This window comes from Galeopterus variegatus, unplaced genomic scaffold (assembly GCF_000696425.1).
Source record: "Galeopterus variegatus unplaced genomic scaffold, G_variegatus-3.0.2 Scaffold1543, whole genome shotgun sequence".
In the NCBI taxonomy this organism is placed as follows: Eukaryota; Metazoa; Chordata; class Mammalia; order Dermoptera; family Cynocephalidae; genus Galeopterus; species Galeopterus variegatus.
The window spans coordinates 126,836-151,259 of NW_007727654.1; the positions used below are offsets into that span (position 1 = coordinate 126,836).

Genomic DNA, 24,424 nt, shown 5'->3' on the forward strand with positions numbered 1-24,424 from the left:
TGGGAGCGCGGTGTGGGCGCAACACCGAGGGTTGCGATCCCATTGCCGGTCCCCGGTGCGGGCACGAAACTGAGGGTTGCGATCCCATTACCGGTCAGTAAAAAAGACAAAAAGGAAAAAAAAAAAAAGGAAAATCCAATACCAGTGTATTTATAGAGTCAAAGAAAGGAAGAATCAAATTCACAGAAGCAGAGAGTAGAACAGTGGTTGCCAGGGGTTAGGGTTGGGGGAAATGGGGTGATATTGGTTAAAGGATACAAACTTTCCATGATAAGATGAGTCAGTTTTGGGGATCTAATGTATAGCATGGTGACTATAGTTAACAATACTGTACTGTTGACTTGAAATTTGCTAAGAGAGTAGATTTGAAGTGTCCTCACCACCCACGTAAACACACACACACACACAAACACACACAACACAATGTGACTCTGGGTGGTAATGCATGTGTTAATTAATTTTGATTGTGGTAGTCATTACGCTACGTATATGTGCATTGAATCACTGTGTTGCCCACCTTGAATAGATGCCATTTTTACGTATCAGTTACACCTCTGTAAAGCTGGGGAAATAAATAAATACTTTAAAAAATAAAAAGGGCTGCTTCCAGGATTGCTCACCTGGATGAAAATCTTGGGGCTGTAAACCTGGGTCGCAATGGTTAAGAGTCATTGCTCAGAGATGCGGGTGTAGACGGGGGATCAGGAATAATGAGCAGCAGAGAGAAGGGTGTTCTCAGAAGCACCCAAACAGCCAAGCTCCCTTCCCCAGGAGGGCCAGGTGGAGGCCAATTAGCAGGGACACCAAGCTACAAAACATTGCCTTTCCTGCAACTGGCCAACAGAAAGTGCTCGAGCCCATCATCTGAAATGCTGGATGACAGAAGTTTACCTCCTCTCAGTTTTGGGGGGCAATATTTTCCTTCTTCGTCTGTGCCATTTCAGACCTTTGTCTGGAGCCACAGATTGGTCAAAGTGGCAGTGGTCAGTTCCACAAGGGAGTCTTTTCATTTGATTGACAGCAATAGAAGCCCACTCATGCTAGTATTTAAAAAAATAAGAGCTTTATTCCAAGGGAAAGTTGGGAAAATCCAGGGCCACCTTATAGCCAAGTTCAGGGGGTACCCCAGACTTCATGTTGTACCCCAGATTTCACAACTTTCCTAGACTCCACAAGAGTACAGAAACAGACTGGGGAATGTTCCAGAATAGAGGGGTGGCCCATCGGTCCACTCTGATGAAGTCCACATGGAGGAAGCAAGTTGTCATGGAAACTGGAAAGTCACGAGAATCATGGCCTATTCTCATCCCCTCTCCCTCTGGGTCCTCTTTGCACATTGGCTTCTCTTCTAGACGCTTCTGTTTGCCTCCTGGATCTTCAGCTTGCCTCGAGCTTCAGCTGGCATCATGAGCTCCTATTTCGGGACCAGGCTCCATCTTCTGGTTTGTTCTTTGAGTAACAATTCCAAATCCAGGAGATAGAAGTGATGTGTTCTACCAGGACCCACATCTGGTCCAATCAGTAAAGCCATGAGTCTCATGGGATGTAGGGCTGCCCCTCCTAGAGGCTGGTGGGGAGTTGGTTTATGAGGGTGATAGTAAGGGAGATGACTTTGGTCCCTCTAGGTCCATAAGAATATGTTCCTCTTACACAAGGAGTCGGTGCGGCGGGGTGGTTGAGAGTCTTGCTCTTGGAGCAGATCCAAGTTCCTTCAAGGCTAGAGGTCCTCACCTCGGGGTGGTTCTGCCCCCAGGGGACACCTGGTAACATCCGGAGACAGTTTGATTGTCACAACGGAGGGGGGAGGGTGTTTCTGGGATCCCCCAGTAGGTGGAAGCCAGGGATGCTACTCACCACCCTTCAGAGCCAGGACATGGAGAATCCAGCCCCAGATGCTGATAGTGCAGAGGGTGAGAGATAGTGCCTCAGAGGGAGAGACCCCGGCTGTCTGTCTGTCTGTCGGTTCTGTTTACTTCTGCTTATCTGCCTCTGTATCTACCATCTACATCTATCTACACTGATCTCTCGATCTCTCTGTCTCCCATCTCTACCTGTCATCCCTATATCTATACAAGGGTACTTCAAAAAGTTCATGGAAAAATGGAATTCAAAGATATTATGAATCTTTCCATAAACTTTCTGAAGTACCCTCGTATATCCACATCTATCTATTTATCCACCCATCCACCCATCCATCCATCCATCCATCCGTCTGTGTATCTGTCTGTCCTTCCATCCATCTATCTATCCATCTATCGCTCTAGTTATCTATAACCTATCTCTATCTCTCATCTATATCTATCATATCTACCTATAACCTATTTATCACCTATCTCTCTCTCTATATATATCTCTTTCTATCTCCCAACTCTATCCATCCATCAATCTATCTATCTATCTGTCTGTCATGCTATTGGCCTCTAGTGGGTGGAGGCCAGGGATGCTGCTAAACATCTTACAATGTACAGAACACACCACGATGCAGGCTGAGAGCCACTGCCTCAGTATCCACGGTGCCCTCCCAGAGCCTCCCTCCCTCCTCTGCACAGGGGTGCTGGTTGGGAGACCATCTGTCCCCTAGCACTGCTGGAAGGGAAAACAAGGTCATGCTCACCTGGCCCAGGATAAGAGCTCTGTATGGAGAACTAGTGTGTATCATGCAGATGAAGAAACTGAGGCAAGGAGGAGGTATGTCCCTTGCCAAGGTCCCTCAGCTAGGATCCAAGGCAGGGTCACATGAGCACACACAGACCAGGTGGGTCCCCTGGGGGTGGAGCAAGCCAGGTGCCTGGCCTGGGGTCCACATTGTCGACGTCTTTGGGGATGGAGAAGGGCTCCAACCCAGTGACCGTGGCTCACCTGTGACCGTGGGCACATTCCCCAGTCTCTCTCTGGTACCCTGTAGTAGAAATCTACATGAGGACATGTTCTGTATCATAGTAACTACAAGCCAGATGTGGTAATTGAGCACTTGAAAGACAACCCAGACACTGAATTTTAAATTGAATTAATTTTTAAAGAGTTTAACCTTAAATGTCCACAGGTGGCTGCTGTATGAGATATCATACTTCTAGATTTCATGGGTCGCAAAATCTTCAAGAGCACAGCTAGGGTTTGATTCCTCTCCCCTGGGGTCACTCAAGGGCATGAACATGCAAACCTCAGTCTCTCCATCCGACAAATGGGGAGACTGCCCTGCCCCCCCTCTGCTGAGTTTGGAGACTTACGTGGATGCGGAGGTAGAAAGGGGAACAGGTCCTGAGGTTGCAGCTTCCAGAGCTGATTCAGGATTCCTTGTTGTATTTTTACCAGAAGTGAGTTTGTTCCTTTAATTGAGATGCCATCCATGTAATATAAAATCGACCATTTTAAAGTGTGCAATTCAGTGATATTTAGCACATTCACAATGTTGTGCAACCATCGCCTCATTCTAGTTCCAGAATATTCTCATCACTCCCAAAGGAAACCTTGTCCCCATCAGCAGTCACTTCCCATCCCCCTCCGCCAGCCCCTGGCGGCCACCAATCTGCTTTCTGTCTCTATGGATGTGCCTGTTCTGGACATTTCACGTAAAGGGCATCACACAACTTCAATCACTCATCCTATTTAAAGACACTCCCTGTCTCTGCCCAACTCTTTTCTTGGGCAGGGAGACAGGGTGGGCTGAGGTGGGTGCAGCTGGCTTCTGCATTACTGTCTTGAGTTACACCTTCCTTCCATCCCGTGCCGCCTGTCTCAGAGGCTGGGGAGCGCACGGTTCGTGGTTCTGTAGGTGCGCGTGCAGAGGGAAAGATCAGAAAAGGTGTTCCTTGGTGGGTACAATTGTAACTGGGAGTGGGGACCTGCTGGGCACTGTCCAAATGCTGATCGTCAGGGCGATGTGTCGGACGCTGTGACGGTGGCTGTCTCACCCTTTTCGGCTTCTGCATCCTCCGAATGCAGAAGGACACGACTGTGTCCCCAAACCCCAACCTCCTCCCTGCAGGCACGGGCTCTCCGAGGCGGAGCTGAAGGACGTTTTGTCCTTGGATGATGATGTGCTGCAGGCTGTGTACCAGGACTGGAGCCCACCCAGCAGGGAGCTGCTGCGTTTCCCACCCCTGCTGTGGGTGCGGCTGCGTCGCGATCTGGGTCACTACTTGGCCCGGCGGCCCGTGGACGGCTTCACGCTCCTGGCCATTGCCCACAGGTAGGTCCAGGAGGCAGTGGCGGTGACGACACTCTCCGGGTGGGACCCTGAGAATGAGGACCCGCTAATGGGGCTCCTCTTTGTGCCAGGTCCTTCTCCACGTCCCATTCCCAGGGAATCAAGTCCAATTAGCACAGAATTCCAGGGTCTCCACATCAGTGACTTTAACACGACAAACCTGTTTTTTAAACAGAGGTGAAATTCACATAACATATGACTCACCTTTAAAGTGTACGATTCAGTAGTATTTAGTACATTCACAGCATTGTGCAACCACCACTTCTATCTAGTTCTAGAACATTTGTATCATCCCAAAATCAAACACTGTCCCCATCAGCAGTCACTGCCGACTCCCTCCACCAGCCCCTGGCACCCACCACTCTGCTGTCTGTCTCTGTCGATGTGCCTGTTCTGGACACTTCACGTCAATGGAATCATACACTGTGCATCCTTTTGGGTCTGGCTTCTCTCACGCAACATCATGTTTTCAAGGTGCATCCATGTTGCAGCGCATGCCAGCACTTCACTCCTTTTTTATGGCTGAGTAATATCCCACTGTATGGGTGGACCACGATTTCTTTTTCTGTTCATCTGTTGATGGACACTTGGGTTGTTCCACCTTCTGGCTGCTGTGAATAGTGCTGCTATGAACATGCATGTACAAGTTTTTTTTTGAACACCTATCTTTCAGTTCTTTGGGGTATACACCCAGGAGTGGAATTGCTGGGTCATGTTTAACTTATTTTATGTTTAACTTATTGAAGAACCCAAAGGTTCCTTTTTAATGTAAATTTATTTAAAGAAAAAAAAAGATGGGCAGATTTAGAGATAAGTATTAAGTAACAAATAGCGCAGGCGGTCCACAGACACAGCAAGCATCCCGAAGGTGGTTTAGGACAGCCTGGCATTTGGGAACTGCCTCCAGGAAGACAGTGGCCACCTCTAAGCTCGCTGGGTCCCTCGGGCTCATCAGCCTGTTTCCCGTCTCTGCAGACAGTTGGCCGAGGTGGTTCATGAGCGCTACCTGTCAGGGCCTGAGAGAGCCAAGAGGCATGGCATCTTGGCTGACTTCTTCTCTGGAGCCTGGAGCCAGGGCACTAAGAAACTCATCACCCTGCCGCTTGTGGGGAAGCCCTTGAACCTGGACCGAAAGGTGAGGTGCCAGAGACCCCTGCTCCCTACCTGCAGCCTCCACCCTGTCCTTTTTCTTGCATGTCCGGGAGCTCCAAACCTTGACATCCTTAAGCTTGGATGTCACGACCTTGTTTTTTGCTTCTCAAACACACCAAGGCTCAGCTCAAATACCCCCTCCTTCAGGAAGCCTTCTGGGATTTCCTTCCTCAATTACTTTTTTTTTTTTTTTTGACCGGTAAGGGGATTGCAACCCTCTGCATGGTGTGGTCTGCACCACGCTCAGCCAGTGAGCGCACCGGCCATCCCTATATAGGATCCGAACCTGCAGCCTCAGTGCTACCAGTGCCGCACTCTCCCAAGTGAACCATGGGGCTGGCCCCAATTACTTGTTTTTTTTTCTCTGCACTCCCTTTGCTGTGAGACTGAACCTACACTTTTTCTTTTTTTAATTTTGAAATAATTTAAGATTTATAGGAAAGTGCCAAAGAGAGTACAGAGAGTTCCCATGGACTCTCTCCCCACAGATGTTAAAATCTTATATAACCGTAGCACAATGATCACAACTAGGAACATTTTTAATTCTTTGATTGTAACCAATTTTTCTATTTTCTTTGTCTCCCCTGTTGGACTGGGGAGGCCAGAGGCGGGGCCAGGCTCGATGGTCTCAATGCTGCACAGTCTCCTGTCCATGCACAGACTGTCTCCTGTGTGTCCAGAGCCCCGGCAGGCTCAGCCCCACCCCCTCCCTCTGGGATGTGGTCCGACCACCTTTCTGCTCTCTCAGTGTCAGAACCTCTTGCCTGAGACCGTCTTCCCCCAAAATGCTTCTGACAATCCAGTCTGATCATGCCTCTCCTCTAACACCTCCCATAGCTCCCCAGCGCCCTCTATCTTGAGTCCAATGTCCCAGCCGGATATTCAGTATCTTCATGACCTGCTATTTACAGCCTCTCTAGTCTCATTCCCCACCACACCCCCCTACCCTGCCTACGAAAACTCTCAGCCTGCTTCCTCACACCTCCTGGCCTTTGCCCATGCTGTTCCCTTGCCCTGGAATGCCATCGATTCCTGACACATTTTCCCAGACAGATTTCTACTTATCCTCTGAGGCCCAGCTCCAATGCCTCCACCTTCAGGAAACTTTCTTTATTCCCCCAGAAGTGTCGTGTCCTCCCACCTGGGATTCCCTGAGTCCCAAGTACCTCCCTCTATCCCAGCCCTGACCACCAGGGTATCTCTGTCTGCCCTGTGTCCCTGTCCCCTCCAGCACTGTCTGGTGTGTGGAGTGAGTGAATGAGGTTGTGTTCTGGCTCCAGCTGCCAGCCTCCTCTCTCTCTGCCAGGTGGCCCCTCAGCCCCTGTGGTTCTCAGACACAGTCGCAAACCTGCGGAAGCTGGAGGAGCTGCCCTATCACCTGCTCCGCTCAGGCCGCATCGAGGAGCTGAAGCAGGAGGTTTTGGGTAAGGCTGTCCCCAGCTCGGAGGGGCTGAGCAGATCCGGCTGCCCCACCGCGCTCCCACCTTCCGCAGCCTGGGAAGGGAGAAGGGCAGAGTAGAAATCTTTGCTTCCTCTTAAGCCAGAGGTTCTCACAAGGGGCGAGTCTGTACCCAGGGACACCTGGCAGCATCTGCAGACCTTTTTGGTTGTCTCAACTAAGGGAAGCGGTGCTACTGGAATCTGATGTCTGGAGACAGGCATGCCGCTCAATACTGTGCAGTGCATGGGATGTCTCCAGACAGAATTATCTGGCCCTAGATGTTTATAGTGCAGAGGGTGAGAAACCCTGCCTGAGCATGAGAGAGACCCCGTCTGTCTGTCTGCCTGTCTATCTGTCTATCTATCCATCTACCCACCCACCTACCCATCTATCTATCCATCCGCCCATTCGTATGGCTATTTATCTATCCATTTATCTATTTGTCCATCCGTCCATCCATCCTTCTGTCTATCCACTCATTGTTCTATCTATGTATTCATGCATCCACCCACCCACCTACCCACCCATCTAACTATATATCTATCCACCCATCCGTATGTTTATTTTTCTATCCTTTTATCTATTTGTCCATCCGTCCATCCATCCATCCATCCATCCATCCATCCATCCATCCATCCATCCATCCACATCCATCCATCCATCCATCCATCCATCCATCCATCCATCCATCCATCCATCCATCCATCCATCCATCCATCCATCTGTCTATCCACCCATCTGTCTATTCAGCCAGCCAGCCAGTCATCTATCTGTCTGTCCATCCATCCATCCCTGTGATTCTCTCTCTCTTTTTTTTTTTTTTTAAAAAAAGATGACCCGGGGGCTGGCCCGGTGGCGCACTGGATAAGTGCGCCGCTTGGGAAGCGCAGCGGCGCTCCCACCCAAGGGTTCGGATCCCACATACAGACCGGTTCCCGCTCACTGGCTGAGCGAGGCGCGGGGGCAACACCGAGGGTTCCAATCCCGTTGCCAGTCCCCGGTCCGGTACGGGGGCAACACTGAGGGTTGCGATCCGTTGCCGGACACGGAAAAAGACAAAAGACAAAAAAAAAAAAAAAAGAAACTATAAAGAATAAGGCATGATGAAAACCAGAACCCTCCGAAATGAAAAACTGTTGGAAACAGACCTCACTTGGTGAGTTTAACAGCAGATGGGAGAAAATTAGTAAATTCTAAAATGGAGCTGCAGAAATTACCCAGAATGCAGAAAAGTGACAAATGGATAGATTCAAGAAAACAAAAAGTCTTAATATTCCTAAAGTCATTAAAGAAATTATATCAGTAGTTTAAAATTTTTCATGCACTCACAAAAAACCTAAGGCCCAGATGGTTTTACAGCAAAATTCTATTCCCAAGTGAGCAAACCGGCCATCCCAATATAAGGATCCAAATCTGTGGCCTTGGTGCCACCATCACCACACTCTCCCAAGTGAGCCACGGGCCAGCCCTCATCTCTGTGATTCTCAATCAGAGGAGATTCTGTCTCCCAGGTGACACTTGGCAATGACTGGAGACATTTTTGATTGTCACACTTGGGGACAGGGGTACTGCTGGCATCTGGTGGGTGGAGGCCAAAGTTGCTGCTCTATATCCTGCAATGCACAGTTCAGCCCCCAGCACAGAGAAAGATCCAGCCCCCACTGTCAGCACTGCCGAGCTTGAGACCCTGTGCGGGAATTGGACAGGTGGTGCTCCACCTCCCCGGATGGACTGGGGAGAGGTGTGTGCTTCCCATACCCTCCCCTTCTGCCCCGCAGGCAGCATGAGTTGGATTTCCTGCCGGGGCATCTCCAGCAGCATCGAAGGCCTGCTGGATGACTTTGACTTGTGCACCCCTCACGTGGACTCTCCCGAGGTCGGCCTGGTCCGCGAAGCCCTCCAGCTCTGCCGTCCCGCCGTGGAGCTCCGGGGCATGGGTGAGTCCGGCTGCCCTGGCCGGGAGGGTCCGCTCTGCACTGACTTACAAACCCGCTGTCCACACTGAGCTGCGGGCTGGATTTTTGTTAACTCTCACACCTTTTCTGTCTAAACCTGTAGGTTTTCTCCCAGCACTGCTTCTAGAACTTTTATTTTTTAATTTTGTCTGTTTTCTTTCTTTTTTTTTTTTTTTTTTTTTTGCTTCTGGAATTTTGAATCGAACCTAGGAGAGCTTTAGAGGAAAAACTACCACAGCAGTTCCCATCCCCTTGCCTTGGACTGGCACCTTTCTCTAGAAAAGGCCAGATAGGAAATATTTCAAGCAAAATAGAGGAAATTAAGCTGGTATTTACATAATGAGAAAAAACAAGTTCCCACATTTTTTTATTAATGAAATTCAAAATATAATAATCATAGTTGAGCACACGTTTTTGTAACTCAGGTCAACTAATGAGAAAGAAGGATTTCTTTTTCAGGGGACAACATTTTGCTTCATTGGGGTTCACAGTTGGTGTTTCCTGTCATCTGATCCATTGCACACAGATGGGTCTGTAAAAACTATTTTTAACTCTCAGGCAAATTGGGCTGAGTCCGGTGCTTGGGACCATTTACCAACTCTGGCCTAGAGCTTGAACACCCAGGATGGGGCTTTGTTTGTTTGGCTTTGGTTTTGTTTTTCTGATTACAGCAAAGTACACATAACTTAAAATTTACCATCTTAACCATTTTGTGTGCACAGTTCAGCAGCATTAAGTCCATTCACACTGTTGTGCAGCCATCACCACTGTCCGTCTGCACAACCTCTTCATCTTCCCAAACTGAAGCTCTCCCCCCATTAAACAAACTCCGCATCCCCTCCTCTATCCCCCCCCAGCACCCAGTATTCTACTTTCTGTCTCTATGAATTTCACAACTCTAGGGACCTCATGCAAGTGGAATCATATGGTATTTGTCCTTTTCTGTCTGACTTATTTCACTGAGCATAATGTCCTCAAGGTTCATCCACGTTGTAGCACGTGTCAGGATTTCCTTTGTAAGGCTGAATATATTCCATTGCATGGATACACCACATTGTGTTTACCCATTCATCTGTCTTTGGACATTTAAGTTGTTTCTACCTTTTGGCTATTGTGAATAATTCTGCTATGAACATGGGTGTACAAATGTCTCTTTGAGACCCTGCTTTTAATTCCTTTGGGTATGTACCCAGAAGTGGAGTTGCTGGATCATATGGTAAATCTGTGTTTAATTTTTGAGGAACCACCAGATTGTTCTCCACAGCAACTGCACCATTTTACAATCAAATTGTGGGAGGGAAAAAAAACCAACTTTTCCTCTACCCTTTTATGTTCAGTAACTGGGGCCTGTGAATTAAACCAACAAAAGACACATTAGCAGAAGTAAAGGCACACAAATTTTAACTTTATGTGCATGGGAGCTGTACTGAAAAAAAAGTGAAAACCCAAGGAGGTGGTTAGAACTGGGGCTAATATACCATTTTAACAAAGAGCAATAAATTGGGAAGCAAGTACACAAAGGAAGGAGGATATTAAAGGTGCTTAAGTCCCTGTTACCAAAGTCCCTCCCATGAGTGTGAATAGCATGGCAAAAAGGACAGGTAGTGGCTTGTGATTCCTGTGCAGAGCTCCTATTCCTGGCTCTGCAGAACATCCTTGAACTATCTGCTTCTTTCCACACGGCCACCAGCCCTGGACCAGCACAGCTCTCCTCCCCCAGACCTTTGCCAAAGCATCCTCCCCATCTGCCCACCTCCATTCTCACCCCTTAGGTCATTTTCCACCCAGCAATCAGGAGAACCTTTGGAAAGCTCAAATGTCACCAAGTGGCTCCCTGTTGAATCTTCTAGGTGATTCTCCATTGCTCTTGGGGTAAAGACTCATCCAGTACCACAGCCTAGATGGCCTTGTATGACCCACTTTCCTGGGAGATGCTGGTCTCCATCCTCTCTGCCCCAAACAGCAAGGGAAATGCTCAATCTTGTGTGTCCAGGCCCAGCCACAGCACCTGCCATTCCCGGAGCCCTGGACTGGGACTTGCCTTCCCTAATCCTTCCGAGGCCTCTTTGGAGTTCAGCCAAGAGCTGCCCTTCAGAAAAGCCTTGTCTGGCCACCACTGAAGCTTGAAACCACCTTGTCTCTTGCCCCCTGCCCCTGCATTTTCTATCACTGCACCCCATTTCCATCTGTCTTTATGCTTAATTATTATTTCCCTTGGTTTTCTTTTGCATCATCTGTCTGGCACCCCAGACTCAGAGCTCTGTAAGGGTAGGGGCATTATCCACATGCTCCTGCATCATCGACCAGTCCTGGCCAAGAATGTGGATTTTGAACCTCACCGTGTCGATTTAGATATTGGCTGTGCCACTTACTGGCAAGTGTGACCTTGTAAGCTCCTTACTACCACCACCTCTCTCCCCACAGTCCTCAGTTTTCCCAGCTGCAAAATGGGGGTGCTGATCGACCCTCTCACCTTGGGCTGCTGGGAAGGGTATGCAAATCAATTCATGTAGAGCCTGTGTGTGTGTGGGGGGGCTATCAAGGGTCCTGTTACTGTCACATGATAACATCAATATTGTTCATGTAAACGGCCTTGGACAAGCCATTTCTGCCCAGAGTCCTGGTTTTGGTGTCTGCAAAATATGGTATTGAACTAAACATGTGTAGGATGCCACCCAAGTGGGATCAGTGGCGCTTCTCTTATTCATTCATGCAACCCCTGTCGACCACCTGCCTATTACTCCAGCCACGGTAGTGGCTCCCATGGTGGCCCAAGAAAGGTTAAGTCTTCTCTCACTTCCCAAAAGAGAGAAGCGAAACAGCATGGTGAACAGTGAGGGGAATCTAAGGCAACTGGAAAGAACGATGACAACAGCTGCTCGCCAGGAGTTGCAAATCTCACCGAAGCGACTTTCTGGAAAAATGGCCTTGCACTTGGCTGCCCAGTTTAAAGGAAGATTTAAAAGCCCATATCTCAGCATCTTCTTTGCAAAGCCCCTTGATTGACAACGTGGGGCTCCGCAGCACAAGGAGGAGGTGTAGGAACAAATACTACCACCAGAGAGCGCTGTTGGACAACAGTGGGGTCGGTACATTGCCGCACATGCCACAAGTTTGGAAATTCTAGATAACCAGGATCAGTCTCCCTGATTACCCCTTTTGCTTCAGGCTCCAATATGACCCAGCATGGTGCCACTTTTGATCCTGTTTTCTTCTTTTAATAGACTTTATTTCTCAGAGCAGTTTTAGGTTCACAGCAAAATTGAGTGGAAGGTACAGAGATTTCCCTTATACCCCCTGCTCCGATCCCGATTTTTTTTTTTTTTTCCTTTTTTTTGTCTTTTTTACTGACCGGTAACAGGATCGCAACCCTCGGTGTCGTGCCCGTACCGGGGACCAGCAACGGGATCGCAACCCTCGGTGTCGCGCCCGCACCGCGCTCAGCCAGTGAGAGGGAACTGGTCTCCACATGGGATCCGAACCCTGGGCGGGAGCGCCGCCGCACTCCCAAGCAGCACACTCTCCAGTGCGCCACCGGGCCGGCCCCCGATCCCGATTTTATGGAAAAGGTTGATATACTGTGCGTCATGGATTTTAGGGGGCATTAATTTTGATTTTTTAAAATATTGCATTAAAATAGTATTTATCTTGATGGTGCCACCTTTAGCACCCACGGTGAATGGAACATTCCTCTCTGGTCTCCAGTTCCACCCCATTTCACCAACCAGCAAGCCAAGGCAATGTGTATTCTCAACATTGCCCTGGGCTCCACAGTTAGAAAGTGCCAAAAACAGGGTCAGAATGAACAGTCTGACTTCAGCGTCCCTGGTCTTCACCACTCAGCATTGGAATCACACTTTTGGGGTTATTCCCTTCTCTTACTGGCTGTGTGACCTTGGGCAAGTTGCTTAGCCTCTCTGTGCCTCAGATTTCCATTTTATAAACTTGGAATGATGATACCTCTGTGTGGTAGGCAGAAAAAACTGTTCATCCCCAACAGATGTATTTACTTCCTAATCCTTGGAACCTGTGACTGTTAGCTCAGATGGCAAAAGATTTGATTAAGTTAAAGGTCTGGAGGTGGGAAGATTGTCCTGGATTATCCCCCACTGGGCCCTAAATGCAATCACAAGTGTCCTTATATAAGAAGGAGGCAGAGGGAGATTTGAGGCAGAAAAGGAGAAAACACAAGAACACACATGAAGACAGAGGCAGAGACTGGAGCAATGTGCCACAAGCCAAGGATCTCCTGGAGCCACCAGAGCTGGAGGAGTCAGGGAAGGATCCTCGTCTGGAGCATGTGGAGGACGTGCAGCTCTGCCAACACCTTGACCTCAGACTTCTGGCCTCCAGAACAGTGAGAGATAAAGTTCTCTTGTTTGAAGCCACCCAGATGGTTTTGTTACAGTAACCACAGGAAGCTAATATACGCTGTAACTGTGAATTGCCAGGGAATTGAGCATTATTTACCTAACAGCTACTCACTGAGCGTCTATGGTGTTTTAGGCACCAGGAACATAGCCACGAACAAGGCAGACACCATCTCTGTTCTTGGGAAGTTAAAGGTCTAGGGTAGTGATACAGGCTTGTGGCTGTCAAATAAATACCCACAACAAAGTCACATCTGAAGTGTGATACAACCTGGGCTTGGCGGGGTGGGGTTGGAGGATTGGGCTGGAGAATGCTTCCGGCAGAAGTGACCTTTGGGCTAAAATGAGGATGAAGACATGATTGGTACCAGAGAGGGGGAGAAACAGGAAGCCTTCCAGGCAGAGGGAACAGCATGGGCGATGGCTTAGAGGCTGGAAACTGCCTGGTGCACTTGACGTAATGGTGAGTGTGTCTGGAGAGCAGAGAGTGGGGCAGGAGAGGATGGCAGGGGTCAGTACCTGAGGTGTTGTGTCTTCTCTCTTGCAGCCCCTGCAGGGGTAAGGGCTCAACAGCGTGGGGGAGACTCAACCAGGCAACTTAACCTGCATCCCCTTTGTTGCAGAGAAGAGCATCCTGTACACAGAACTCCTGGCCAGACTCCATTTCTTTGCCACCTCTCATCCAGCACTGGTGGGACAGCTGTGCCAGCAGGCCCAGAGCTGGTTCCGGGTGTGCCCACACCCTGTGCTGGTGCCCCTCGGAGGATTCCTCCAGCCCCCAGGAGGACCCCTCCTGGCCACCCTCACTGGCTGTCACAAAGGTGAGTCTCTCCAGCATAGCAAAAATCCTGCTTGGCCCGCTTGCCTGGGGGTAGCAGATGGCAGGTGTTTGGGGGCTGCTCTCTGGGACTCCCTTCTGCCAGTCTGGAGTCCCCAAGGGTGTCATCAGAGCCTGCCCTGCTGTCTCATGCTGACAGGGCTCTCTCTGCCCCCCAGAGACTGTAGACTACTGAGTGTAAATACTACTAATGAGCGTGAAGCTAGGGGATGCCTCCAAGGTTCCCATCTCAAAGAGCTTAGCACTCATCTTACAGAGTTCCTGCAATTTACAGGCTCATGCTAGTAAGTCTGGAGGCTAGGAATTGATTCCTGACCAGCCCTTGAGAGGCCGATGGAACTGGACACTGCCCCTGGGACCCAGAATGTCCAGTGGAGAAGAGGATTTTAGTTTTGCCTTCCATTTGTCACCCATCTTTTCTTCCATCCATCTGTCCGTCCATCCATTCACCCCTCTACCCACCTATCCTTCCATTTTCCTCATCTGGCATCTTCCATCCACTCATTTACCCCTCCAAGCATCCATACACTCAGCCATTCATCAACTTGCCCACCATCTGCAAATGGATTAATCCATCTACCCACCATTCACCCACCCACCCAGCCAGACAGCCTCCTGTCTATCCGCTTATCCACCCATCCACCTTCATTCATCCATCCCCTTATCTGTCCATCTACAACCTCTCACATTCATTGTGAGACCACTGAATATGATTAGTTCATGGTTCAAATGTCAGAGTTATTACCACTCAGGCTTTTTCTGTACCACGTGACCTGATAGGTAAAGCTATTCTCCCTGGCACAATGTTTCCAAAATAGAAATTCTAAGACATGCTAAGTACAACACCTGGAGGGACTGATTTAGGGGCAGCCACTAGAATGCTGGCTCAAGGATTCTGAGACTGAAGCTGGTTTAGTGGGAAAGTGTGTGCATTTGTTACAATAGAGACTCAGATGTTGTAACAAGGGCCAAAGTGGCTTAAATAAACCAGGAGTTCATTTCTTTCTCATGTAACAGTTCAAGCATAAGCGGAGGTAAAATGTTGTCCCCAGGGTGTTGGGGACTCAGACCCTTCAGTCTGTTTGCTCTGACATTTTCAAAGTGAGTCTGTTCTCATTGGCTCAAGATTACTGCTGCAGCTCCTACCATCACGATGGCATTCCAGCCAGTGGGAAGTAGGAAGAAGTGGATGGCAGGCCTTTTTTAAGGGCATGACCTAGAAGTAAAACTTACCATTTCTTCTCCGCTCTCGTTGGCTAGAACTTGGATATCTCCAACTGTAAAGGAGCCTGGAAATATGGCCTTTGTAAGGGTAACCATGTACTCAGCAAAAACCCGTGGGCTTTTGGGCTTCATTACAGAAGGAAGAATAATAGGATGGCTGTAGGGGCACAAATCACAGATAGTGCTGTGATTGATTGGTGATGTCTGCCACAGCATGGGCAGAGGAAGTTTGAGGTTGGAGTGATGTTTTGTCATCTCTAGAGCAGAGAAGTGTTTTGTGTCTCAGACCCACTGTGCCTTGTGGTACACCCTGTAATCATGTTGAAGTTCAAAAAGATCCTGCCCACTCTGAGTTTCAGTTTCCTCATTTTCAAAAAAGCTTGAGTTACCTTTTTTTTTTTTTTTTTTTTTTTTTTTTTTTTTTTTTTTTCCCTTTTTTAAAAAAACTTTGGTTTTCTTTTTTTTTTTTTTTTTCCCTTTTTTAAAAAAACTTTGGTTTTCTTTTTTTTTTTTTTTTTCCCTTTTTTAAAAAAACTTTGGTTTTCTTTTTTTTTTTTTTTTTCCCTTTTTTAAAAAAACTTTGGTTTTCTTTTTTTTTTTTTTTTTTTTTTTTTTTTTTTTTTTTTTTTTTTTTTAGCAGCTGGCCATTACAGGGATCTGAACACTTGACCTTGGTGTTATAACACCACACTCTAACCAATGGAGCTATCTGGCCAGCCCTGAGTTGACATTTTTAAGGTCACACAGTGTATGACAAGAAACAAATCTCTTCTTCTCACTCTTTGTTCCAATGAGATGAAAACAAAATCCTGGATCCTCAGAGCTGGATCAGCTCTAATTCAATACCCCCGCAACCATTTTCCATATGGGCAAACTAAGGCAAAGGGAAGAAAAAGGACATTCAGAAAGGACTCGAGGACATTCAGAAAGTCTGGTTTTTAAATATCTGGGCTGGTGTTTTCCACAGTGTAAGTTGGTGCCACTCTCTCCTCAGTGATGTTTTCATCAAAGTTCACCTGGCAGAGAGCCTTGGGCTGTGTTTGCCCAAACTACTGGCAAATATCTTTTCTTTAGGACCCCAGCCTTTATTTTTCCATGCAGGTGGAGCTCACAAGCAGGGTCCTCATTCTCAGCCAATATAATTCCATTTCTGAGTCCTAGCCAACTAGTCCTAGCAGGGTTTCTTAACCTTGGAACTGTTGACATTTGGGGCTGGATCATTCTCTGGGATGGAAGCATCCTGTGTATTGTAGGATATTGGGCAATGTCCCTGGCCTCCACCCACCAGATGCCTCCACACACCCTCATCCCCAGTTGTGGCACTCAAAAATGTCTCCAGCCATTGTTCAGTGTCTCCTGGGGGGCAGAATCACCCCAGGTGAGAATCACTGACTAGAAAGACACAACCAAGTTGTGGTGTGGTCCCTTTTCCCACCTAAGAGCAATGTAATGTCACAGTGTAGAGTCTAAATCTGGTGTCTGACAGCACTGGCTGTGAAATCTGGAGCTCTACCACTTCCTAGATGTGTGGCTTTGAGCAAGGGACTGAATCTGTCTGTACCTCAGTTTTCTTATCTGTGAAGTGGGCGTTCATTTGAGGACCTTCTGGCTGAACACTCAAACACAGGAGCTGAGGTCACCACCATTTTCTCTGTGTGCTGCAGGCATCACCGCCATGGCATGGGGTCTGGAAGAGAAGCTGCTGGCAGTTGGCACCCAGGATGGCATCATTGTGGTGTGGGACATGAAAGAGCAGCAGGTGATCCATGTTCTAACCGGACATACAGGTAAGGCTCGGGGAGTGGAGTTATGGTTAACTTCTTCCTAGTGTCCACAGCAAAGTCTTTCCCCAGAGCCCCTTCTTCACCATGGATTCTGTTCTCTGTATTGAAACCTGATCTTTGTTCTTGCATCAGTTAGCTAGAGCTGCATAACAAGCCACCCCAAACACAGTGGCCTCGAACAAGCTGTTTCCCTAGCTCACCTTCTGTGGGTTGGCAATTTAGACTGGGCTCAGCTGGGTGGTTCTTCTTGTCTCGGTCAAGCTTGCATGTGCACACACAGTTACTGGGTCATCTGGGAGCCAGCTGGTTCAGGATGTTCTTTACCAAGACAACTCAACTCTGCTCCATGTGGTCTGTCATCCTCCAGGACACTAGTCCCAGCAAAGGCAGGGTTTCAGGGCCGGCCCGGTGGCGCACTGCTACAGTGCACCACTTGGGAGCGTGGTGGCACTCCCGCCGAGGGTTCAGATCCCACATACAGACCGGCCGCTCACTGGCTGAGCGAGGTGCGGGCGCAACACCGAGGGTTGCGATCCCGTTGCCGGTCCTGGTCCGGTACGGGCGCGACACTGAGGGTTGTGATCCATTGCCGGTCACGAAAAAAAAGACAAAAAGGAAAAAAAAAAAAAGGCAGGGTTTCAAGAAAGCAAATAGAAGCTCACAAGATCTCTTAAGGCCTGGACTTGGGGCTGGTACCCTGTCACATTCTATTGGCCAGAGAAAATCACAAGAACAGTCCAGAAACAATGAATAGGGAAATAGTCTTCATCTCTCAATGAGAGGATCTGCAAAGTCACATTACCAAGGATATAGATCAGGGAGGGTAAAGAATTGTGGTCATTTTGCAGTTTGTCTACCTAAGGTTTTCATTTCTGCATAGCCCCTTAACAGATGAGTGCTGTTCATTCATTCAATGGATTATTGAGTGCCTCCTGTGTACCAGGTCCTTGTTCTAGGTGCTGAAGAGAAACAGACCAGGCCAGAAGTAGGACGGAAAATGATTCATCCTTAAAGACTTATCTCAAAGGTCATCTCTTTGGGAAAGATGATTCCTGAAGCAGAGTTGATAACTGGTCTCCCAGTGCTATGCTATAGCTTGATAGTACACAGATCACATTAGTACTTAAGATCATTAGTACTTAAGATTTGCAATTATTTGTTAATGTGAATTCCTATTGCTATTCTCTGAGGGGAGGGAGTATATCTTTATATATATGTGTGTGTGTGTTTTTAAATTTTATTGACACATTATAAGGGGGTATGTTTTAACATGCTCAATAGTTGTTGAATAAATAAGTTTAAATACCCTATTTGTTTAAAAAATAAATTTAGCAGGATCAAACCACAGAACATTAGCTCTAGAAATAATCAAATTCAAGCCCTTCAATTAATTAAAAAAGGGTGGGAGAGTGGATGAGGTCTAAAAAGTTGAATTATGTGCTGGCTGGTTCGCTCAGTTGGTTAGAACCCAGTGTTAAAACACCAAGGTCAACGGTTCGGATCCCTGTACCAGCCAGTCTCCCCCCCCAAAAAATTTTTTTTAATTAAATTCCTATTAAATATGACATGTTCAATTTTTTTTTAAGTTAAGGACGTGCCCTAAAAAGCTCGGTTAGCAAGACGAATTTTTTTTTTCCTTTTTGTCTTTTTTCATGACCGGCAACGGATCGCAGCCCTCAGTGTCGCGCCCGTACCAGACTGGGACCGGCAACGGGATCGCAACCCTCGGTGTTGCGCCCGCACCTCGCTCAGCCAGTGAGCGGCCGGTCTGTATGTGGGATCTGAACCCTCGGCGGGAGCGCCGCCACACTCCCAAGCGGTGCACTGTAGCAGTGCGCCACCGGGCCGGCCCGCAAGATGAATATTTTAATACCATGTTTTAAAAAATCAAAAATAATGCAAAATAAAATCCAAGATGAATATGATATCAAGCTGTCTTAAATAAAGATGAGATCAGTGATTATGCTGTGCTGTATTGGAGCCAGAGGCCAGAGGAAAAATCACGGTCGTTTAGCACCCCCTGAAATTTGCACCTAAGACGGGTACCTCACTTGTCTAACCCTGGTCCTGGCCCTGCAGAAGCTTGAGAAGCACAGAGGAGGAGAAAGAGCCTCCCAGGCACAGGAAGCAGCAAGTGCAAAGGCCCTGAGAGGGAAACACGACTGGCAAGTCCACGAAACATCAAGGAAGTCATGAGGCTGAACCTCGGGAGATTACATCAAATAAAAGAAAATGTCACTGAAAGTCACATAACGTATGATTCCATTGATATGAAATATCCAGAACAGGCAAATCCATAGAGACAGACAGCAGATTGGTGGTTGCCAGAGGATGTGGGGGGTGGGGTGGGGAGTGACTGCTCATGGGGATGGGGTTTCCCTTTGGAAGGATGAGAATGTTCTGGAACTAGAGGTCACAGTTGCACAACATCGTGAATGTGCTAAATGCCACTGAATTGACACTTTGAAATGGTTACAATGATGAGAAAAAAAGGGGAGGGAGTGACTGCTTTTTGAGGTTATGACAATATTCTGAACTTAGTCTGTGGCGATGATTGTACAACTCTGTGAACATACTAAAAACTGTTGGATCGTGTAATTGTACATTGAATGGGTGAATTTTATGGTTGTGAATTATAACTCGATAAAGATGTTAAGAATATCATATCATTGCAATCTAAGTATGGGCACCATTTTTCTAAATCTATTTTTCTCAGCATTTTGCTATAAACATTCTTTTGTGTCCATTGAATTTTTTTTAACAACTTTATTGAGGTATAATTTACGTACTAGAAAATTCACCTGTTTTAAATATACAGTACAATGATTTTTAGTTAATTTACCCAGTTATGCAACCATCACCGCTATCCAGGTTTAAAACATTTCTGTCTCCGGCCGGCCCGTGGCTCACTCGGGAGAGTGCGGTGCTGATAACACCAAGGCCACGGGGTTCGGATCCTATATAGGGATGGCCGGTTCGCTCACTGGCTGAGCGTGGTGCTGACAACACCAAGCCAAGGGTTGAGATCCCCTTACCGGTCATCTTTTAAAAAAAGAAAAAAAAAAACATTTCTGTCTCCCCAAGAAGAAACCTCATGCTCCTTTGAGTTAATCCCCCCTCCCACCCATAGCCCCAGGCAACCACTAATTTGCTTTCTGTTTCTATGGATTTGCCTGCTCTGGATATTTTGCTTAAATGGAGTCATACAGCACATGGTCTTTTTTTTTTTTTTTTTTTTTTTTTCCTTTTTTTGTCTTTTTTCGTGACCGGCAACGGGATCGCAATCCTCGGTGTTGCTCCCGCACCTCACTCAGCCACTGAGCAGCCGGTCTGTATGTGGGATCCGAACCCTCAGCGGGAGCGCTACCACGCTTCCCAAGCAGCGCACTGTAGCAGTGCGCCACCGGGCCGGCCCAGCACATGGTCTTTTGCATCTGTCTTCTTTCACTAGAAAAATGTGTTTGAGATTTATCCATACTGTTGCATGTATCAATAATTTGTTGCTTTTCAATGCCGAGTGGTATTCCATTGCATGAATGACCACAGTTTGTGTATCCATTCATCAGCTGATGGACATTTACATTGTTTTCAACTTTTGGCTGTTTTGAATAATGCTGCTATGATCCATTGAATCTGTATTTTTATAATGCTTAAATGCAGCAAAAATATTTCCTTGTTCCCAAAAGATCACTGTCTTTGTCCTTTTGGGCTGCCATAACAAAATACCATAAACCAGGTAGCTTATAAACTTATTTCTCTAAGTTCTGGAGGCTGAGAAGTTCAGGATCGAGGCACCGGTGAGGGCCCACTTCCTGGTTCACAGATGGCATCTCCGCTCTGTGTCCTCACATGGTGGGGAGGGTGCAGTGAGGGAGCTCTCTGGGGTCTCTTTCACAAGGGCACAGATCCCATTCACGAGGGTTCCACTCTCATGACATAATTACCTCTCAGAGGTCCCACCTCCTAATACAATCACATTGGAGATTAGATAGGAATGGGGGGGGGGTTGGACACAAACATTCAGATCATAGCAGTCGTGTTCCAGAATCGATTAAACAGTTTTTAATATTTTTTTTATATTTAGGCTATTTCTAGTTATCTGCTATTATGGGTAATGCTGAGATGAATCTCTTTTTACTGCAATCAATATTTTTTTCCTTCTGTAGAAATTTCCAAGGAGTAGGAATTTTGAACTGGACCATAGGAACATTTCTATGGGTTTTTTGAGATGTGTCATTGCTTTCTAAACAGGCCGTCCCAAATTAAAACATCCCCCAACCCCAAAGCTCCCAGCATTAGATGTTTTTATTTTATTTATTTATTTATTTATTTTTTTGTCTTTTTTCCGTGTCCGGCAACGGATCGCAACCCTCAGTGTTGCCCCCGCACCGGACCGGGACCGGCAACGGGATCGCAAGCCTCGGTGTTGCTCCCGCGCCTCGCTCAACCAGTGAGCGGGAACCGGTCTGTATGTGGGATCCGAACCCTCGGACGGGAGCGCCGCCGCGCTTCCCAAGCGGCGCACTTATCCAGTGCGCCACCGGGCCGGCCCTAGATGTTTTTATTTTACTATTTTTTTTTCTTGGGGGTGGAGGTGAGGTGAGTAATGACAAAATATCTGTCAAATCAGACTCCATTCATTTTATTCTCCTCAGGATGGCTATTTTCCCATAGGTCTGTTCAATATTTGTATTTCTTTTTGTGTGATCCATCAGTTCATGACCTGGCCCCATTTACCAATGATGATATTTATTAATTTATTTATTGATTCATTTATTTTTGGTGGCTAGCCAGTTTGGGGATCTGAACCCATGACCTTGGTGTAATAACACCACTCTCCAACCAACTGAGCTAACTGGCCAGCTGATATATATATATTTTTTTAAGTAAACAAACCATTATTGTTTATGATCAGAAAAAATCAGTAATCAATTTATCGGGAAAAAATGAAAGTATTATAGATATATATGATGTGGAAAGTGAAAGTTTCCTGTCTCCTAGTGGCAGGCTGGAGCTGGCCGATGGTGAAAATTTTAGGAATTTTGTAAGACCAGTTGTCAAACACGGCCATTATTAAATATTAAATTATCAAGTTTACAGTTAATACATCATATTAAAACAAGGTAATAAATACCCCAAACTCATCACTTTCTACTTATTTTACCACAGCTGACTATTATCTATGCTCTTGGCTACTGTGTCTGTATGGAGGAAACAGTGTCCTACTGAGTATCTCTTCCCAACCCCACCACGTTCAGTGACATCACTTTAGCGGCTTGAAATCAGCCATGGTGGGAGTGTTTACACCATGGACATTGTCAAATCCTACAAGTCATGGCTTTTCCCACCCCTGTAGAGTGCCAGTTGTTAGAACATTTACCAGCCTATCAGTGTTCTAACAGCCCTCACAGGCTATTTGGTTTGTATTCCTTCAGATTAAATATATCTATTTATATGGTAACAGTATCTCAATATCACTGTTAAGATGAATTATATATATATATATATATATAATATGGAAAGAGCTAAAATACATGGTGTTATTTGAAGAGAAAAGAAGTTGCAAAACTTATATGAAAAAAATGTATATATAGTCACACATCACTTAACAACAGGGATACGTTCTCAGAAATGTGTCTTTAGGCGATTTCTTCACTGTGCGAATGTCGTAGGGTGCACGTATGTAAACCTAGAGCCGATCACACATCTAGGCTGTATGGTAGAGCCATTATAACCTCTTTTTTTCCCCCCGTCTCTTCTATTTATTTATTTATGTATCTATCTATTTATTTATTATTAGCGTATTCATACAAGTCTGAACCCTTGCCCTGGGTGTTATTAGCACCACGCTCTAACCAAGTGAGAAACTGGCCAGCCCCTCATTGTTACAAATCATACTTATTCTTTATGCCCCTTATCCAACCACTCCCCTTCCCCCTCCACCTCCTCCAAATTCAATTAGCTTTGTTTGGGGCAATTGATTGAATTTCAACCATTTGTGGCACTCTTTTTGCTTTGTCACATTCCATTATTTCTAATTTGGATATGTTTGAATCAGCCATCTTTTTCTTGGTAATAACACCAAGGTCATGGGTTTGGAAACTTGTACTGGCCAGCTGCCAAAAAACCCAAACCAAACAAAAAAAAAAAACCCATCTTAAAACAAAGCAACAAACAAAAACCCACCTACACCAAGGTATTTCCAAGCCAACAGGCATTTTGGTAGTTACAAGGTCAAAGTGTTACCAGCTAATATCCTTTCCCCCTCCCTGACCTGCTGCAGGAGAGGTGAGGTGTGTGAACGTGTTTGGCAAAGGGACATTCGCCATCTCCGCCTCAAAGGACCACACACTGCGCTTATGGAACTTACTTTCCGGCCAGGAGAAATTTGTCATTTGGGATGGAGGTTCAAAAAGTCCCACAGAACCTCAGATCTGGAGCCTTCATGTGGATGAAGCAAATAAGGTTGTGTATTCGACTTCTGGCACGAAGGTAAGAAATAATTTGTCTGTTTGTAAAGGAAAACTGGGACGAGAGCCTTCCAAGAGAGTAGGCTGCATCTGTAAGGAGGGGCTCCCTGAAAAGAGGGGGTGAGTGTAAACAGGGGTACTTGACTTCACAGTTGGTTTAGATGATCCTGATAGTTCTTTCTGACTCAGATGTGAGACCTTTCATCTTTTTTAATATAATCATCTAGGGCTCTAAATTTCCCTCTTAGTACTGCTTTACCTACATCCCACAAATTTTGATATGCTGTGTTCACATTTACATTCAGTTCAAAATGCTTCCAGGATTCATGTTCTTATTTGATTGATGGGCTATTTAGAAGTGTGCTGTTGTTTCCAGATATTTGAGGAGCTCCCAGATAGTGTTCTGCTATTTTTTTTTTTCTAATTGAATTCCTTTTGTATTATGTGAATCTTTTGGAATTTACTGAGATTTGTTTTGTCGTCTCTTTTGGTAAATGTTACATGTACATCTGAATAATGATTTGATCCTCACATATTGTACACAAATAATGATAGTCAACACTGTGCCCTCAAAGTATGTATAATCAATTATGCGTCAATAAAAAAAAAATAATAGCAAAAACAAAAACCAAAAAAAAAGATAAGGACTTTGAAAACAATGTATATTCCACTGTATCATTCCATTATGTCAATCATAACCCTATAATTTGATAGTTTTTTTTTTTCCTTTTTGTCTTTTTTCGTGTCCGGCAATGGATCGCAACCCTCAGTGTCACGCCCGTACCAGACCAGGACCGGCAACGGGATCGCAACCCTCGGTGTTGCGTCCGCACCTCGCTCAGCCAGTGAGCGGGAACCGGTCTGTATGTGGGATCCGAACCCTCGGCGGGAGCGCCGCCGCACTCCCAAGCGGCACATTGTAGCAGTGCGCCACTGGGCCGGCCCATAATTTGATAGTTTTATGAGTGGAGACACAACAGCAT

At 46.5% G+C, this 24,424-nt stretch overlaps 1 protein-coding gene across 1 annotated transcript in view; it reads left to right on the top strand.

The window, feature by feature from the left end:
- NWD1 (NACHT and WD repeat domain containing 1) overlaps window positions 1-24,424 on the top strand; it is a 76,659-nt gene that overhangs the window by 24,005 nt on the left and 28,230 nt on the right. The window contains exons 6-12 of the mRNA XM_008577573.1: window positions 3,986-4,189; window positions 5,183-5,342; window positions 6,666-6,783; window positions 8,579-8,737; window positions 13,749-13,946; window positions 16,852-16,974; window positions 23,255-23,463. Coding sequence (XP_008575795.1) covers window positions 3,986-4,189; window positions 5,183-5,342; window positions 6,666-6,783; window positions 8,579-8,737; window positions 13,749-13,946; window positions 16,852-16,974; window positions 23,255-23,463 — 1,171 coding nt within the window. The remainder of the gene's footprint in view (window positions 1-3,985; window positions 4,190-5,182; window positions 5,343-6,665; window positions 6,784-8,578; window positions 8,738-13,748; window positions 13,947-16,851; window positions 16,975-23,254; window positions 23,464-24,424) is intronic.